The following is a 16,759-nucleotide window of genomic DNA, read 5'->3' as shown; positions in this document are numbered from 1 at the left end:
TTTCCAAGCGTTAATTAATGTAACCTTGGTGAGTAAATAATTCCATTATATACAAAGAAATATGCATCACTAGGACATTCAAATATATTATTTTAAAAGAGGGAAACTAAAAGCTTTTAGCCTAAAGTTATCACAAGTAAAATTAGCATATAAAAAGTTATTTCTTTTTAATGTTCAAGGAGGTAGACAATAAGTTCATCAATGACCAGTTCCTTTTGAAATATATAACCCTGGCTCACCCTAAGTTCTACTGCCTCTTGTAAAAACACATATAGATTGATTGGACCTTTGCAAAATTCTTAGGTGGCCAATGTCCAAGTGTTTTTATACTTTGGAAATCAGAGGCCTTAAGATATCTTAGCCTCTTTAACTGAAAATAGAAACAATTCCTCAGTAGATGTTTTATTTTAAGTTCACACAGACATTTTAACACATGCCATAACTACAGTGCTGGCTACTTTTAAAAGTGCAGGCTGTCTGTGCATTTGTTTTTATGTTAAAAGATATTCTACCTTTTAAATGCCAGTTCACATTAATTATCTTTTTTCACTAATTATATGAACAAGGAAGCCCTACTTTTTATTTCAGGTAACATTTTAAATCCCTGGAATTGTACTGAATTAAGATTTTACATCTGTGCAGTAAGTTTTCATGGGAAGTTAGAAAACTTCCCTACCCTCTTGTGCTGTAGAGGACAGCAAGGATATGTAGGACGTGAGGCCTGAGGATGCTATAGCATTATTGAGGTGAACAGGTCCTTCTTAGCTGGTCAAAGTATGTTACAAAGACAGATGTTGGCCAAAAAGAGTCTGAATATCTGCTGAATATTGGGTTACACAAAAAGTAATTAGTTTCTTTTTAGCGGATATCTGATGATATCAATGGGAGGAGAGCATCCTCCATATCCTGCAGTTCCTCCTTCATGTCAGATACTTTGCTGAACATCTATGGAAGGAAATACTTATATCTAGTTGACCAACTTAAAGCCTTGAGCTAGCTGTCCTGAATGCTCCCATCCTCCTCCTCGATTCTTTAAACCTTAATAGGAATGGTGGCCAATCTGTATAACTAAAATATCCATGTGGTCAGAATTCCAAGATACAGATCATGTAACTTGGAGAAGCAATGGGACAGTGAAGTTCTGGGAACAGGTCACAAATAGGACATGATGGTGGTTCCTCTGGGGCCTTACTCCTCCATTGCAGGATAGAGGAGAGCAGTCTGTCCAGCATAACCATGCTGTCAGTCAGATGACATATAGCCATGTGATGCAGTCATGCTTCTAAGTCATGCATAGCTAAAGACCCATATATTGGTAAGGTTTATCACATAGGGTACTATAGAAGTTGTTTCACAGCATTCAAAAATCTCCTGATTTCTAAACTGGAAGAATTGTCCTGAACATTAGCAAAACCAAATACCAAAGATCTTTCTTTTTTTCCTTGCTATTGTTAAAATAATGCAAGAAAACATGGGCTCAAGAGCCAGAGTAATGAATTGCTTTGAACTGCACAGATACAAGGCTTTGTATCTCTGCAACACAGCAGGGAGAGAAAGAAAGGGAAAGAGCAGAAAGAAAAACACTGATACAGAAAGTACAAAACTAATACCTTCTCATTAGCTGATCCTTCATGAAAAATGTATCAATTGGATCTATCATTTTGTCTGCACTAATAGCAAAGAAAAATCTGAAAAAAAAAAATTTGTGTACTTCCTAAAATCCCTTATAATTTTATTTCCTTTTTTTCTGAATAGATTTCAATACCTGCTGGACTAGGCATGATAGGTGTTCCTGGTGGCCCTCCACCTCCTGGAGGACCCTAGAGAGGGTAGAAAATAACAGTTAGCATGAAAGGAAAAAATTACCACAGTCAAGAATGAAAATGGTACAAAAGAAAAAAAGTATCATGAATGTCATGAGTTACTCTGGTAAAAGCATGCACATCTTCTGATAAGATAGCAAAACAAGTCATTAAGACAACATCGCTGGTCAGCAGGCTCTGGCACAGAGTTCTGATATATGTAGATCTATGGATCCAAGAAGATACATTAGTCAAAAACTCTGAATCATTCTGTGAGTGAGACAAGAGGGGTACTTAGATCAGGATCTAAGACAATTATATTTAATTCCCTCAACCTACTTTTGTAATCACCAGTTTTCCAACAGACATTTCACTTTCATTGCTCTCAGTACATAGTCAATGGCAGAGTAACCAATGTTTGCTAAGCACAAAATATGGGGATGATTTGTGGGGAAAGAAGAGGCTAATCACCTGAAGAAAGCTTTCTTTTTGAGGCAGACTTGGTATCTCAGTATCATATCAATCTTAATTCAATCTGCATAATCCACAATTCTTTTTTAATAACAAACACCTGTATGTGTATATATGTGTGTGTGTATATATATAGACAGGTTGGATTGAAGGCCCGAGGCCACTTGTAATGAGGTTCAACAAGGCTAAGTGACAGGTCCTGCACTTGGGTCATAACAACCTCATGCAATGCTACAGGCATGGGGAAGAGTGGCTGGAAAGTTGCCGGGTGGAAACGTTTTCTGAACACCTCCAGGGATGATGACTCCACCACCACTCTGGGCAGCCTGTTCCAATGCCTGACCACTCTCAGTAAAGAAATTGTTCCTAATACCCAATCTAAACCTCCCCTGACACAGCTTGAGGCCATTTCCTCTCGTCCTATCACTAGTAACTTGGGAGAATAGACCAAAACCCACCTCACTACAGCCTCCTTTCAGGTAGTTGCGGAGAGCGATAAGGTCTCCCCTCAGCCTCCTCTTCTCCAAGCTAAACAACCCCAGCTCCCTCAACCTCTCCACATAAGACCTGCTCTCCAGACCCTTCACTAGCTTTGTTGCCCTTCTCTGGACATGCTCCAGCAGCTCAATGTCCTTCTTGTACTGAGGGGCCCAAAACTGAACACAGTATTCAAGGTGCGGCCTCACCAGTGCTGAGTATAGGGGCACGATCACTTCCCTACTCCTGTTGGCCACACTAGTCCTGATACAAGCCAGGATGCTGTTTGCTGCCTTGGCCACCTGGGCACACTGCTGGCTCGTGTTCGGCTGGCTGTCAACCAGCATCCCCAGGTCCTTTTCTGGCAGGCAGCTTTCCAGCCACTCTTCCCCAGGCCTGTAGCATTGCATGGGTTTGTTATGACCCAAGTGCAGGACCCAACACCTGGCCGTTTAACACCTCATACAATTGACCTCGGCCCATCGATCCAGCCTGTACAGGACCCTCTGCAGAGCCTTCCTACCCTTGAGCAGATCAATATGCCTGTAAAACTTGGTGTCATCTGCAAATTTACTGAGGGTGCACTTGATCCCCTCATCCAGATAATTGATAAAGATATTAAACAAGACCGACCCCAACACTGAGCCCTGGGGAATGCCGCTTGTGACCGGTCACCAACTGGATTCACCACAACTCTCTTGCCTTGGCTGTCCAGCCAGTTTTTTACCCAGCGAAGAGTACACCTGTCTAAGCCATGAGCCTCCAGCTTCTCTAGGAGCATGCTGTGGGAGACAGTGTCAAAGGCTTTGCTAAAGTCCAGGTAAATAACATCCTCAGCCTTTCCCTCATCCATTAGGCAGGTCACCTGGTCACAGAAAGAGATCAGGTTGGTCAGGCAGGACCTGCCTTTCATTAAGCCATGCTGGCTGGGCCTGATCCCCTGGTTGTCCTGCACTTTTCTGGTCATCTCACTCAAGATGTATCGCTCCATAATCTTCCCTGGTACCAAGGTCAGGTTGACAGGCCTGTAGTTCCCCAGATCCTCCTTCCAGACCTTCTTGTAGATGTGTGTCACAGTGGCAAGCCTCCAGTCATCTGGAACCTCCCCTGTTAACCAGGACTGCTCAAAAATGATGGAAAGTGGCTTGGCAAGCTCCTCTGACAGCTCCCTCAGTACTCTCGTGTGGATCCCATCTGGCCCCTTAGAGTTGTGAGTGTCCAGGTGACTCAGTGGGTCATAAAATTGTGTGGAATAAGGGGCGGAGAATGTGCTGGTTTTGGCTGAGAAAGGGTTAATGCTCTTCACTGTAGTGCCCGTAGTAGTCAGGGATCTCTCCAGCTTCCCATGCTCTGCCACACGTGCAAAGGGCCGGGAGGGGTGGGGCCACAGCCAAGACAGTTGACCCTGACTGGCAATGGGATGTTCATTCCATAACATGTGACGCCATGACCAGTATATTAACAGGGGCAATTGGCATGTGGGGGTTGTTGTGGCTCAGGGATTAGTGGCATTGTATCGGTGGCGGTGAGCGGCTTCATCATGTGCGGTTTATTTTGGTGGTTCATTACCACTTTCCCACCACCCACCCCACCCCCACTGGGTTTCGCGCCTCTCACTGTTTTCCTTTCCATTGTATTTTTGTTGTTGTTGTTTTATTTTAATTATTAAACTGTTCTTATCTCAACCCATGACCTTTACCCTTCTGATTCTTTCCACTATCCCACCGTCGGGGGAATGAGCGAGCAACTGTGTGCAGCTGAGTTGCCGGCTAAACCACAAGTCTCTTTTGGCACCCAACGTGGGGCATGAGGGTTGGAGATAATAACAGCTGCTAGTGACAGCACCATGTTGTCATTTTTGCAGTTGGTGTTAAAGATTGGTGTTGGTTTGTTAAGTCTGCTGTGTTCTGCTGTGATTACGTAATGTTCTGCCTAAGAGATTTGTTATGCAAACACTGGTTTTCAGCTTTATCTGGTATTTGAGGTTTTTGCTGAAACTGTTACTCTACTCTAGATGCCACCTTGCTGAGCAATTATACCTCCTCCTCTGAGAGATTTTATATGGAGGAAATACAGAATGGTATCTTTGCTACTTTCTTCTATGATGTCTCCGCCTTTATTACAACAACCTTTTTGTATCTTGAAAAACCTTGGGTGGTTACGGTGCACTTATTGTTAACTTTTGGGCATGTTGCTTTGGTTTTGACTAAGCAACTTAAGAATATTACCCAGAAATCTGCCCCAAAGCTTGATGGTTACGAGTGGCAGGGCATGTGGGATAGCATGGGCAAATACCTAGGGCAGTGGGCACCCCCACTGTTTTGGAGTTTCACCCCTGAACAAGCGCAGAATCCTGAAAAACTAGTAGAATATCTGGAGAAAGTATGTTGTTACCCCGGGAACTCCAGAGAGACACAGATAACTGCAACGTGCTGGGGCCTGGCCCATGCATACCGAGCCCTGCTCAACAGTATTCAGTGCTCCCAAGGGGAAGAGAAAGTCTCTGGATTGAAAGGCAAATTGACGGACACTGTGCTCAATCCAGCCCTGAACAACAGGCACTTTGGCTACTCAAACCCCCAGGACAAGCACTGTGGCTACTCAAACCCCAATGACAGGTACTGGAGCTGACTCAGAGAATCAATCCGTGCCAGTATCAGTCACCCCCATACACAAGAAGAAATATTGGAAGAGAAAGTCAACTCGTTTAGAACGGGATGATGAAAAAGCAGGGCCATCATGAGGAGAGGAGGAAGAAGTCATAAATGAAACGGAGACCACCTGATCCCTGTCCTTAAGTGAGTTGCGAGATATGCGAAAAGATTATAGCCGTCCTTCAGGTGAACACATTGTCACCTCGCTGCTCCAATGCTGGGATAATGGGGCCAGTAGCCTGGAACTAGACAGAAAAGAAGCCAAACAACTGGGTTCCCTTTCTGGGGAAGGGGGCACTGACAAAGAAATAAGAAAGGAACACAAGCCCTCAGCCTCTAGAGGCAACTGCTGTCTGGAGTGAAGGAAAGGTATCCCTTTAAAGAAGATGTTACATATCACTTAGGAAATTTGACAACTATGGAGAAAGGCATCCAGTACCTGAGGGAATTAGCTGTGCTTGAGGTGATTTATGGTGACCTGGATGATCAACAGTCATCCAAAGATACAGATGAAGCCGAGTGCACATGATCCATGTGGTGGCAGTTTGTACGGAGCGCACCATTCTCGTATTCAAATTCATTGGCAGTAATGTCCTGGAGAGAGGATGAGGCACCAACGGTGGCAGAGGTGATTGATAGACTCCGGGATTATGAAGGAAATGTATCTTCCTTGCTCGTCTCTGCTTTGGAGAAACTATCCCAAGAGGTCCAGCAACTCAAAGAAGATCTGTCCTACTCCCCACCTCTACAGAGTAGTGTCTCAGCTGTTAGGAATAAGCGTCCTTTTACTCAAAGGAGAAGATACACACCATGGGCCACCCTATGGTTCTACCTGCGTGACCACGGAGAGGACCTGAGGAGGTGGGATGGCAACCCTACCTCGACCCTAGAGGCATGGGTACGTGAACTGCAAGGAAGAACAATCACTCAGGGACGTTCTTCCAGGAAAGCTGCTGCTCTGGTTTCCAGTAAGCAAGTCCCCAGACAGAGGAGCAGAAACGCTGATTTTATTTCTGAGCTTAATAGAGAGGCTCTTGATTCACATTTACAGGAAGTGAGTTGTGAATACCATGATCAGGACTAGAGGGGCCCTGCCTCCAGCCAGGTGGAGGAAAGGGATAACCAGGTTTACTGGACTGTGTGGATATGATGGCCTGGCACATCTGACCCACAGGAGTATAAAGCTTTAGTGGACACCGGTGCACAGTGCACCTTAATGCCATCAAACTATATAGGGGCAGAACCCATCAGCATTGCTGGAGTGACAGGGGGATCCCAAGAGCTAACTGTATTGGAGGTCAAAGTGAGCCTAACTGGGAATGAGTGGCAAAAGCACCCCATTGTGACTGGCCCAGAGGCTCCATGCATCCTTGGCATAGACTACCTCAGGAGAGGGTATTTCAAGGACCCAAAAGGTTACAAGTGGGCTTTTGGTGTAGCTGCCTTGGAGACGGAGGAAATTAAACAGCTGTCTACCTTGCCCGGCCTCTTGAAGGACCCTTCTGTTGTGGGGCTGCTGAAGGTCAAATAACAACAGGTGCCAATTGCCACCACAACAGTGCATCGGCGGCAATATCGCACCAACCGAGACTCCCTGATTCCCATCCATGAGCTCATTCATTGTCTGGAGACACAAGGAGTCATCAGTAAGACCCACTCACCCTTTAACAGTCCCATATGGCCAGTGCGGAAGTCTAATGGAGAGTGGAGACTAACAGTAGACTATCGTGGCCTGAATGAAGTCACTCCACCGTTGAGTGCTGCTGTGCCAGACATGCTAGAACTTCAATACGAACTGGAGTCAAAGGCAGCCAAGCAGTATGCCACAATTGATATTGCTAATGCATTCTTCTCCATCCCTCTGGCAGCAGAGTGCAGGCCACAGTTTGCTTTCACATGGAGGGGAGTCCAGTACACTTGGAATCGACTGCCCCAGGGGTGGAAACACAGTCCTACCATTTGCCATGGACTGATCCATAAAGCACTGGAACAGGGAGAAGGTCCAGAACACCTTCAATACATTGAAGAAATCATTATGTGGGGCAACACAGCAGAAGAAGTTTTTAAGAAAGGAGATAAAAGAATCCAAATCCTTCTGAAATCTGGTTTTGCCATAAAACAAAGTAAGGTGAAGGGACCCGCACAAGAGATGCAGTTTTTATGAATCAAATGGTAAGATGGACATCATCAGATCCCAATGGATGTGATCAACAAAATAGCAGCCATGTCTCCACCAACTAGCAAAAAAAGGAACCACAAGCTTTCTTAGGTGTTGTGGGTTTTTGTAGAATGCATATTCCTCATTACATTCTGATTGTAAGCCCTCTCTGTCAAGTGACCTGGAAGAAGAATGGTTTCAAATGGGGCCCCGAGCAACAACAAACCTTTGAACAGATTAAACAAGAAACAGTTCATGCAGTAGCCCTTGGGCCAGTCTGGGGAGGACAGGTTGTAAAAAAATGTGCTCTACACCACAGCCGGGGAGAATGCCCCTACCTGGAACCTCTGCCAGAAAGCACATTGGGAGACCTGAGGTCGACCCCTAGGGTTTTGGAGTCGGGGATACAGAGGGACTGAATCCTGCTATACTACAACTGAAAAAAGAGATATTGGCAGCATATGAAGGGGTTCAAGCTGCTTCAGAAGTGGTTGGTACTGAAGCACAGCTCCCCCTGGCACCCCAACTGCTGGTGCTGGGCTGGATGTTCAACTGAAAGGTCCCCTCTACATCTCATGCAACTGATGCTACGTGGAGTAAATGGGTTGCAGTGATCACCCAGCGGGCTCGAGTAGGAAACCCCAGTTGCCCAGGAATCTTGGAAGTGATTATGGACTGGCCAGAAGGCAAAGATTTTGGAATATCACCAGAGGAGGAGGTGACACATGCTGAAGAAGCCCCACTGTATAACAAACTGCCAGAAAATGAGAAGCAATATGCCCTGTTCGCTGATGGGTCCTGTCGCCTTGTGGGAAAGCACCGGAGATGGAAGGTTGCTGTATGGAGTCCTACACGACAAGTAGCAGAAACTGCTGAAGGAGAAGGTGAATCGAGCCAGTTTGCAGAAGTAAAGGCCATCCAGCTGGCCTTAGACATTGCTGAACGGGAAAAGTGGCCAGTGCTCTATCTCTATACTGACTCCTGGATGGTGGTGAATGCCCTGTGGGGCTGGTTACAGCAGTGGAAGCAAAACAACTGGCAGCGCAGAGGCAAAGACATCTGGGCTGACGCATTGTGGCAAGGTATTGCTGCCCGGGTAGAGAACCTGCTTGTAAAGGTGCATGATGTGGATGCTCACGTCCCCAAGAGTCGGGCCACTGAAGAACATCGGAACAACCAGCAGGTAGATCAGGCTGCTAAGACTGAAGTGGCTGAGGTGGATCTGGACTGGCAACATAAGGGTGAACTATTTCTAGCTCAGTGGGCCCATGACACCTCAGGCCATCAAGGGAGAGATGCAACATACAGGTGGGCTCGTGATCGAGGGGTGGACTTGACCATGGATGCTATTGCACAGGTTATCCATGAATGTGAAACGTGTGCTGCAATCAAGCAAGCGAAGCAGGTAAAGCCTCTGTGGTATGGGGGACGATGGCTGAAATATAAATATGGGGAGGCCTGGCAAACTGACTATATCACACTCCCACAAACCCGCCAAGGCAAGCGCCATGTGCTTACAATGGTAGAAACAACAACTGGCTGGCTGGAAACATATCCTGTCCCCCACGCCACTGCCCGGAACACTATCCTGGATCTCCAAAAATAAGTCCTGTGGCAACATGGCACCCCAGAGCGAATTGAGTCAGGCAAAGGGACTCATTTCTGAAATAACCTCATAGACACCTGGGTGAAAGAGCACAGCACTGAGTGGGTGTATCACATCCCCTATCATGCTCCAGCTTCTGTGACAAATGAATGGTAAAATGGACTTTTAAAAACTACACTGAGAGTAATAGGGGGTGGAACATTCAAGCACTGGGATACACATTTAGCAAAAGCCATGTGGTTAGTCAACATGAGGGGATCTGCCAACCGAGCTTGCCCTGCCCAGTCAGAAATCCTACATACTGTGGAAGGGGATAGAGTCCCTGTAGTGCACATTAAAAATATGCTGGGGAAAACAGTCTGGGTTCTTCCTGCCTGAGGTAAAGGCAAACCCACTCGTGGGATTGCATTTGCTCGAGGACCTGGGTACACTTGGTGGGTGATGCGGGAGGACGGAGAAATCTGATGTGTGCCTCAAGGGGATTTGATTTTGGGCAAAAACAGCCAATGAACTGAATGGCATAATGCAAACTGCTATGTATTGTTGTATGGCATCTCTTCTGTGGTTGCTATATGCCATATCAATGATATCATAGTACAAAACTCCCAATTCATGGAAGATGAACTTCGATGATACAAGCTAAGCGCTGCAGTGATGGAACGATGACTGACTCGGAATGCAGCAACTCAACACCACACACACCACCCTGAAAGACTGATACGGCAGATGGAGCCCAGAGTCATGGACTGGGTGAACTAAATGGACATTTTTATGGACATTTTACAGGGAAGGTCCATGAACTAAGGGAATGATGTCTCTGTATTATGTCAAAGCATGGGAAGTGGAGGGGTGGTGGTTGGTAAGATTGTATTGGATGGTATGGGACCTGGGCATGGTGTAAATGGTATGGAATAAGGGGTGGAGAATTTGCTGGTTTTGGCTGAGAAAGGGGTTAATGCTCTTCACTGTAGTGCCTGTAGTAGTCAGGGTCCTTTCCAGCTTCACATGCTCTGCCATGTGGGTAAGACGTCAGGATGGTCGGGGCCACAGCCAAGACAGCTGACCCCGTCTGGCCAATGGGTTGTTCATTCCATACCATGTGACACCATGACCAGTATATTAACGGGGACAGTTGGCATGTGGGGGTTGTTGCGGCTCAGGGACTGGCGTCGGCACAGTGAGCAGCTGCGTCATGTGCACTTTGTTTTGGTGACTCATTCCCCCTTCCCCAGGTTTTGCGCCTCTTGGTTTTTTCCTTCCCATTGCATTTTTGTTGTTTTTTTAAAAATTTATTTTAATTATTAAATGTTCTTATCTCAACCCATGACCTTTACCCTTCTGATTCTCTCCCCCATCCCACCAGTGGGGGAGTGAGTGAGTGGCTGTGTAGGGCTGAGTTGCCAGCTAAACCACAACAGGGGGTTTATTCCGCTCCCCTTCCCTGCCTTCCAGCTCAGGGGGCTTAATACCCCAGGGATAACTGGTCTGACTATTAAAGACTGAGGCAAAGAAGGCATTTAGTACCTCAGCATTCTCTTCATCCTCATTGGCAATGTTCCCCTTGCATCCAATAGAGGATGGAGATTCTCTTTTGTTCTTTTTTTGTTATCCCTTATGACAGTGGCCACGTTGAGTTCTAGCTGGGCTTTTGCTTGCCTAATTTTGCCGTACCTAATTTGCCGTACCAGACCAGGGAGTTTCCTAGTAACATCTCTGACCTGGGCCCCAGGGAGGCAGCAGACTTCCCTGTGGGATGGGTCTGGCCAGCATATTGGGCCCCCCGTCCCCCTCAGAAGGGAATCGCCTACAGCAGTTACCCTCCTCCTTAACAGAGGCAGTCATAATGTGTGGGGCTGACCAACTCTCCCTAGGCAATCCCCTGGATGGACCTTCACCTACATCCTCATTTATCTGACTCTCAAGTTCCAGAGCCCCATAGCTGTTGTGTAAGAGCAACTGGGAAGGTGAGGGAGGCCGGGAAGGGATTTGCCTGCTGCTCTGAGCAGGGACTTGTTTCCGTTTCCCCCCATCTCTTAGGTTCCTTCCTTCTGCTTCTTGTGGAGCCTCCATCCACTGCCTTGGCCCTGGAGATGATAGGGTGCAGCTCCACCAATCTATCTCCCTCTCACACTCCCTGATACTCCTTAACCTTTCCACTTCCTCCTTCCGCTCTGCCACCAGGCAGAGTAGATCATCCTCCTGGTCACACTGCAAGCAGCTGTTGTCTCTGCTGCCCTCCAATACGAGTGCCAGGCTCAGGCACTCCCTGCAGCTGGAGACTTGGACAGCTGTGTGTTTATGTGGGGACTCCATTTGGGTCACCACATTCTTTCTGGCAATGGTTCTCAGGCTAGTGGAGACCATAGCTAGGGCCTCTCCTGGGGCGGGGGTGATGACCACTAGCTGAGCTACCCTTTAGAGCCAGCAAAGGGACTGCGCCCTGCCCACATGAACTGCCATGCAAACTGCCACACCATACCCTGTTCACTGCACTCCTAGTCGTTCGCGCTCCCTACAGGCTGCTTTTGTACGTGAGGAGGTTTTGCTGCCTTTGTTCTCGTCCCCGCCCATGCTGAGTCAGAAATGCCTCACTCCTTCCCGCTCTGGGAGTGGGGTGGGGATTGGGGCTGGGCTACCCTCTCTCTCCCTGCGCTTTTGCTTTTGCCTTCCCACCTTTGCCGCTTTAGGAAGGATCCTCCGGCACAACCCTCTGCTCCGAAACCCTTTGCCTCGGTTGCTTCCAAGGTGGTGGAAATGTGTGCTCCCTCTCCAGTATGGATAATAAAGGGAGCTAGCTGGGAGGACCATTTATCACACATTCTGCTTGTGATACATTGGAGCTGGCATAATAAGCAGTGGGTTATGTCCCTGCTGGATACTGGGGCAGAAGTAACCCTAATTTATGGAAATCCATCCCATTACCCCAAGAATAAACTGATGAATATTAATGTATTTGGGGGGAGGAGAGAAGAGCCAGCTCAACAAGTTTCTCTGATCTTGCAAATAGAAGGATACCCATAATTTTCAGCTCAAGTATGGATTACGAGAGTGCCTGAATATATCATAGGGCACAATCTGTTAGCAGGCAAGACCTTTTATACCACCAGGGGAAGATATTCTTTTGGTATCCAATCAGCTCGCATCTGGGCACTTATGGTAGGGAGGATTGTGACTTCTCCCATTGTGCCGACCACCCCCATTCTATAGCCTTAAAACAACACTGATTGTTTGAGGGGCATGCTGAAATTTCTCAAACTATTAAACAGTCATTAGAAGCCAGAATTATCAGACAGACACATTCACCTTTTAATAGCCCTATTTGGCCTGCAAAGAAACCAGATGGGTCCTGGCATATGACTGTAGATTACCAGCTTTTGAAGAAAGCTCCCTCCCATGACTTTGGTTGTACCAGACATCTTCACCCAGTTTGAGCCACTGAAAACCGAGGCAAGTGCCAGACATGCTGTTATCGACTTGGCGAATGCCTTCTTCAGTGTTCCTATTGCTGAAGAGCCACAGGAACACCTTGCCTTTTCCTGGGAAGGCCAACAGTACAACTTTACAGTGCTGCCTCAGGGGTACCTACATAGCCCCACAATTTGTCACGTGATTGTGGCTCAGTACTTGCAGGAGTACAACCTGCCCCTGGTGTCAACCATTCCATTACATTGATGACATCCTGCTGACTGGACCTACAGAGCAGAATGTTGGAGAGGCACTAAGCAGTGTCGTGGACACCATGAGGGGGCATGGCTGGGAAGTCAATCCACAGAAAGCACAAGGGCCAGCAGCTGAAGTAAAATTTTTAGGCTTCATCTGGCAAGGACCCTGCTGGATTATGCCTGAAGCTGCAAAACAGTACTTCATACAGCTGAGCCCCAAAGCAAGGTTGATGTGTAGCACTTTGCAGAATTAGTGGAGTACTGGCCAGTTTATCCCACACAGCACAGATTTTAAGACCCCTGCACAATGTAGCAAGAAAGAGGAACCAGTTTGTATGGGGGGAAGATGAAAAAAGAGCTTTCAAACCAGCTAAGCATGCTGTCTCCTGTGCTGTTGCACTGGGTCCTAAGCAACCTCACAAACATTTTGAGCTGGAAGTCCTAGCTTCAGGAGATGATATTGCTAGCACATTGGAGCTTGTGGCAAAAAGGTGAAGGGAGGTGAATCCTGCTTAGCTTCTGGTCATGTCGCCCCCCTCCCCCGCACAGAACTACATGCCTTTTGAAAAACAACTACTGAGTGCATATTGTAGAAAATTATTAGTTTCTGATTAGTAGAAACTGATTGAGTCACTGGGGGAGAGACTGTTACTCTGAATGTGGGCTTGCCTATATTGTACCTTGTCTAATGATGCCAACTATAGCATTGGAAATGCACAACAGTCCAGCACTGTAAAAGGGAAATGGTATCTTCCCATGCAGACAAAGCCAGGACCCCACAAAATCAGTGCCTTGCAGGAAAAAATAGCCCACTGTCCTGGTTTCAGCTGGGATAGAGTTAAATTTCTTCGTAGTAGATAGTATGAGACTATGTTTTGAATTTTTGCTGGAAACAGCAGTGATAATGTGGAGCTGTTTTAGTTGTTGCTGAGTAGCACGTACACTGGTCAAGGACTTTTTCAGCTCCCCATGCTCTACCGGGTACACAAGAAGCTGGGAGGGGACACAGCCAGGACAGCTGACCCAAACTGACCAATGGGATATTCCATACCATATGATGTCATGCTCAGTATATAAAGCTGGGGGAAGAAGGAAGAAGGGGGGGATGTTTGGAGTAATGGCGTTTGTCTTCCCAAGTAACTGTTAAGCGTGATGGAGCCCTGCTTTTCTGGAGATGGCTGAACACCTGCCTACCAATGGGAAGTAGTGAATGAATTCCTTGTTTTGCTTTGCTTCTGCGTGCAGCTTTTGCTTTACCTATTAAACTGTCTTTATCTCAACCCATGAGTTACCTCACTTTTACTCTTCTGATTCTCTCCCCCATCCCACCAGGGGAGAGTTGAGCGAGCAGCTGCATGGTGCTTGGTTGCTGACTGGGGCTAAACCACAACACCCACCTAGAACTGACAACTGTATCGCAACTGTGCTGGTTTTGGCTGAGAAGGCGTTAATTCTGCTCACTGTGGGTGTCGGCTACCTTTCCAGCTTCCCGCGCTCTGCCACGTGGTGGTGGGGGGCTGGGAGGGGCAGGGCCGTGGTGGGGGCAGCTGACCCCGACTGGCCGATGGCAGGTTCATTCCATACCATGTGACACCATGACCAGTATATTGAGGGGGGGCAGGTTGCAGTGGGGGAGCGGCGCGGCGTCGGGTCGGTGGGCAGCTGTGGCACGTGCGGTTTGTTCCAGCAGTTCGTTCCCCCTCTCCCCTCCCTTCCCCCCTCCCCCGGGGCTTTGCACCTCTCGTTGTTCTCCTTTACATTGCATTTCTGTTGTTGTTTCTTTTAATTTTAATTATTAAACTGTTCTTATCCCAACCCACGAGCGTTACCCTTCTGATTCTCTCCCCCATCTACCGGTGGGGGAGTGAGCGAGTGACTGTGTGGGACTGAGCTGCTGGCTAAACCACGACAGCAACCTAGTTTGGAGCCACTATCCCCTGCCTGGGCTCAGGAAGCCCCACCATACAAACACCTCACTCCTGAGCAGCGACAGTGTGCCTGGTTCATGGATGGACCAGCAAGATATGTTAAGGGGGAGAGGTGGTAGAAGGCTGCCACCTTTAATCCTACCAAGCAAATCTCTTTGACTCGGCAAGGCATGGAGGGTAGCAGTCAGTATGCGGAACTAATGGCTGTGCTCATGATATTAGAAGAGACCCCCCCAGTCCTGAGTTATGCATATATATCAATTCCTGGGTGGCATATAAGGGATTAACCACATGGGTTAGTAAGCAGCAAGCAGAGAATTGGACAATATGCAGGAAAACATTGTGGGGTCAGGACTTATGGAAACAGCCCAGAAATGTGTGAATTTGAACCTGTGAGTTCAACATGTTGATGTCCATGTCACTCAGGGTGTCAGGGAGGGGTGGGAGCACAATGCCACAGTTGATCGATTAGCTCTAATAGTACTACTTTACGTCCTGATATCCCATCTACTGATGCTCTATTATCTGATGAGGAAGTCTCTGGTAAATGGGCCCATGAAAAATCTGGGCAACTGGGTATCGATGGTACATACAAATGGACCCAAAGCTGGGGACTCCCATGTACCTGGGAAGTTATTCAGGAGCTAGTGCAGAAGTGTGCAGTCTCTAAGGTATTAAAAGATAAAAAGTTGCCTCAGCAGTCTTATGGGCAGATTCAACAAGGCCCTGTCCCTGGCTATACCTGGAAAATAGATTATATTGGGCCCTTACTAAAGGCAGAGAAGTTACAGGGCGTATTGGTAATGGTGGACTACTATCTTGCTGTGTCCCTGGCTTACACATGCCAAACAGAAAGGGACACTGAAAGGCCTGTGATTACTTAGCCAGTAGATAGGCCCACCCACCTGTATCCAGTTGGACAATGTGTCTGGCCAAAAGGTTCAACTTTGAGCTGCCAAGCACAAAGTTCACTGGATATACCACTGTGCTGGTTTTGGCTGAGAAGGGGTTAATTCTCTTCACTGTGGGGGTCAGCTACCTTTCCAGCTTCCTGCGCTCTACCGCATCAGTGGGAGGCTGGGAGGGGCAGGGCCATGGCTGGGGCGGCTGACCCCAACTGGCCAATGGCACGTTCATTCCATACTATGTGACACCATGACCAGTATATTAAGGGGGGGCAGTTTGCAGTTCAGAAGAGGCGCAGCGTCGGGTCGGCGGGCGGTGAGCGGCTGTGTCACGTGCGGTTTGTTTCGGGGGTACATTCCAATCCCCCCTCCCCCAGGGCTTCGCACCTCTCGTTGTTTTCATTTCCATTGCATTTTTGTTGTTGTGTTTTTCTTTTTTTTAAAACTTTAATTATTAAATTGTTCTTCTCTCAACCCACGAGCATTGCCCTTCTGATTCTCTCCCCCATCTACAGGTGGGGGAGTGAGCGAGCAGCTGTGTGGGGCTGAGTTGCTAGCTAAACCACAACAGTCTTTTTGGCGCCCAACGCAGGTTTCAAGGATTGGAGATAATAACAGCTGCTGGTCACAGCACCATGTTGTCATTTTTGCAGTTGGTGTTAAAGATTGGTATTGGTTTGTTTAGTCTGCTATGTTCTGCCTAAGAGATTTGTTATGCAAACACTGGTATTCAGCTTTATCTGGTATTTGAGGTTTTTGCTGAAACAGTTACTCTACTCTGGATGCCACCTTGCTGAGCAATTATACCTCCTCCTCTGAGAGATTTTATATGGAGGTAATACAGAATGGTATCTTTGCTACTTTCTTCTATGATGTCTCCGCCTTTATTACAACAACCTTTTTGTATCTTGAACATCCTTGGGTGGTTACGGTGCACTTATTGTTAATTTTTGGGCATGTTGCTTTGGTTTTGACTAAGCAACTTAAGAATATTACCCAGAAATCTGCCCCAAGGCTTGATGGTTACGAGTGGCAGGGCATGTGGGATAGCATGGGCAAATACATAGGGCAGTGGGCACCCCCAGTGTTTTGGAGT

The 16,759-nt window shown here is 47.3% G+C and overlaps 1 protein-coding gene across 3 annotated transcripts in view; it reads right to left on the bottom strand.

Moving 5' to 3' along the window:
* Positions 1–16,759, bottom strand: part of LOC142049462 (single-stranded DNA-binding protein 2-like) — a 202,993-nt gene that overhangs the window by 21,042 nt on the left and 165,192 nt on the right. For all 3 annotated transcript variants that reach the window (XM_075077202.1, XM_075077203.1, XM_075077204.1), the window contains one exon: positions 1,766–1,820. In XM_075077202.1, the coding sequence (XP_074933303.1) occupies positions 1,766–1,820 (55 nt within the window). The remainder of the gene's footprint in view (positions 1–1,765; positions 1,821–16,759) is intronic.

The sequence above is a fragment of the Phalacrocorax aristotelis genome, chromosome W (genome assembly GCF_949628215.1).
Source record: "Phalacrocorax aristotelis chromosome W, bGulAri2.1, whole genome shotgun sequence".
In the NCBI taxonomy this organism is placed as follows: domain Eukaryota; kingdom Metazoa; phylum Chordata; class Aves; order Suliformes; family Phalacrocoracidae; genus Phalacrocorax; species Phalacrocorax aristotelis.
The sequence above is the reverse complement of the archived record's forward strand: the minus strand, read 5'-3'. Positions and strand labels throughout refer to the sequence as shown.